This window comes from Sinocyclocheilus anshuiensis, unplaced genomic scaffold (genome assembly GCF_001515605.1).
Source record: "Sinocyclocheilus anshuiensis isolate Anshui unplaced genomic scaffold, SAMN03320099.WGS_v1.1 C32658548, whole genome shotgun sequence".
Lineage (NCBI taxonomy): Eukaryota > Metazoa > Chordata > Actinopteri > Cypriniformes > Cyprinidae > Sinocyclocheilus > Sinocyclocheilus anshuiensis.
Genome location: NW_015618904.1, coordinates 1 through 1,249, shown reverse-complemented (window position 1 = coordinate 1,249; position 1,249 = coordinate 1). Strand labels below are relative to the sequence as shown.

General features: G+C 35.6%; 1 protein-coding gene across 1 annotated transcript; it reads right to left on the bottom strand.

The window, feature by feature from the left end:
• Positions 1-6: 6 nt before the first annotated feature.
• LOC107682853 (probable ubiquitin carboxyl-terminal hydrolase FAF-X) lies at positions 7-1,239 on the bottom strand (the record flags this gene model as incomplete). The annotated part of the gene is made up of 5 exons (XM_016478973.1): positions 1,167-1,239; positions 667-775; positions 411-557; positions 176-322; positions 7-42 (listed from the first exon to the last, which is right to left on the bottom strand). Coding segments are annotated over exons 2-5 (426 nt in total), but the record flags the coding sequence as incomplete, so codon positions are not given.
• Between the last annotated feature and the right edge of the window lie 10 nt (positions 1,240-1,249).

Sequence of the window (1,249 nt, the reverse complement as noted above, 5' to 3'; positions counted from 1 at the left end):
GTACACATTAGATGCTGGGAACAGGAAGTCATCCATTAACTCCTATAAGGAGTTCATGGGGGGGAAAAAAGGAAGATCAGTTAGTCTGATTTGGCAATGCACTCGCAAATAAGAGATTTTTTTCTGTTGTTGTTATTTAGCAAAAGTGGCCAATGATTACCACTGAAATGTTTACCTTGATAAGACTAGCACCTCCTTTTTCACAACCAATGTGGAACTTCTTCTCTGGGGTCTGGAAAGCTAGTAGCTCTTTTGTGACACCAATATGACCTTCCAAAATGGTCTCCTCAACCCCAGGCTCTCCAGTCCTCTTCACTTCATCCTAGGACAAAAAAAAGCCACTCAAATTTGCACACACTAAAGTTTTCACTATTCCAATTCCAAAAAGAAGTTTAGGTAAATGAACATACCCGTATGCGCTTTAACCAGTCGATCTCATTGTTTAAGAGAACTTCTGCATTAGGAAGATTAATGTTGCTGTTATATGCATAGTTGAGTAAGTGCCTTAGAAGAGTGAAGTAATCAGCAGCGTGCTTTGCCCGCTCTTTTGCAGTGCTCTGGAACACAAAAGGACAGGATAAAATGACTACAAATAATGAGATGTTCTGAATTAACACCAAAAAAAAACCTCCAGCTGTGTCCCAAAAAAATATTCAAGACACTTACACCTAAAACTGTGAAGAGGAGGGTGATGAAGAAGAGGAGAGGCCTATGGCCCATACAACACCGGGTGGCCATGAGGAAGAACTGTTCTTGGGCCATTTGGCGAACAGACCTAGAAGCAAATAATGGTACGCATTAGCAATGAATTTTATGAAACAAAACTATTCTATCCTGTTTATCCTGACAAAAATCAGTTTGAAAAATGTTAATAAATGAACTTAAAGTTTAAACATTTTAGGTCACCATCATTTTTTTTTAATTTTTTTTTTTACATGTTTTAATATTTAAATCATTTACTTTTAATATTAACTTTTTAATATTACATTAAATATATAATTAAATATTAATTTCAGAGGCTAAATAAAAAACGTTTCTGAAAGTCTGGTATGATCTTTTATAAAAATACTTCCTTTAAACTATAACAAAAGCATATTTATTTTATTGAAAGTTACAAAAGCAACAGCATAACAGGAATAAGAGTACTCTATTTTAGGATAACTCACTTGCTCTGGCAGTGCAGCAGCAGATCTATAATGAAGGACTGCCAGGCCTTTTCTTTGCTAAGTGCATCTAGTGCAGTGGGCAT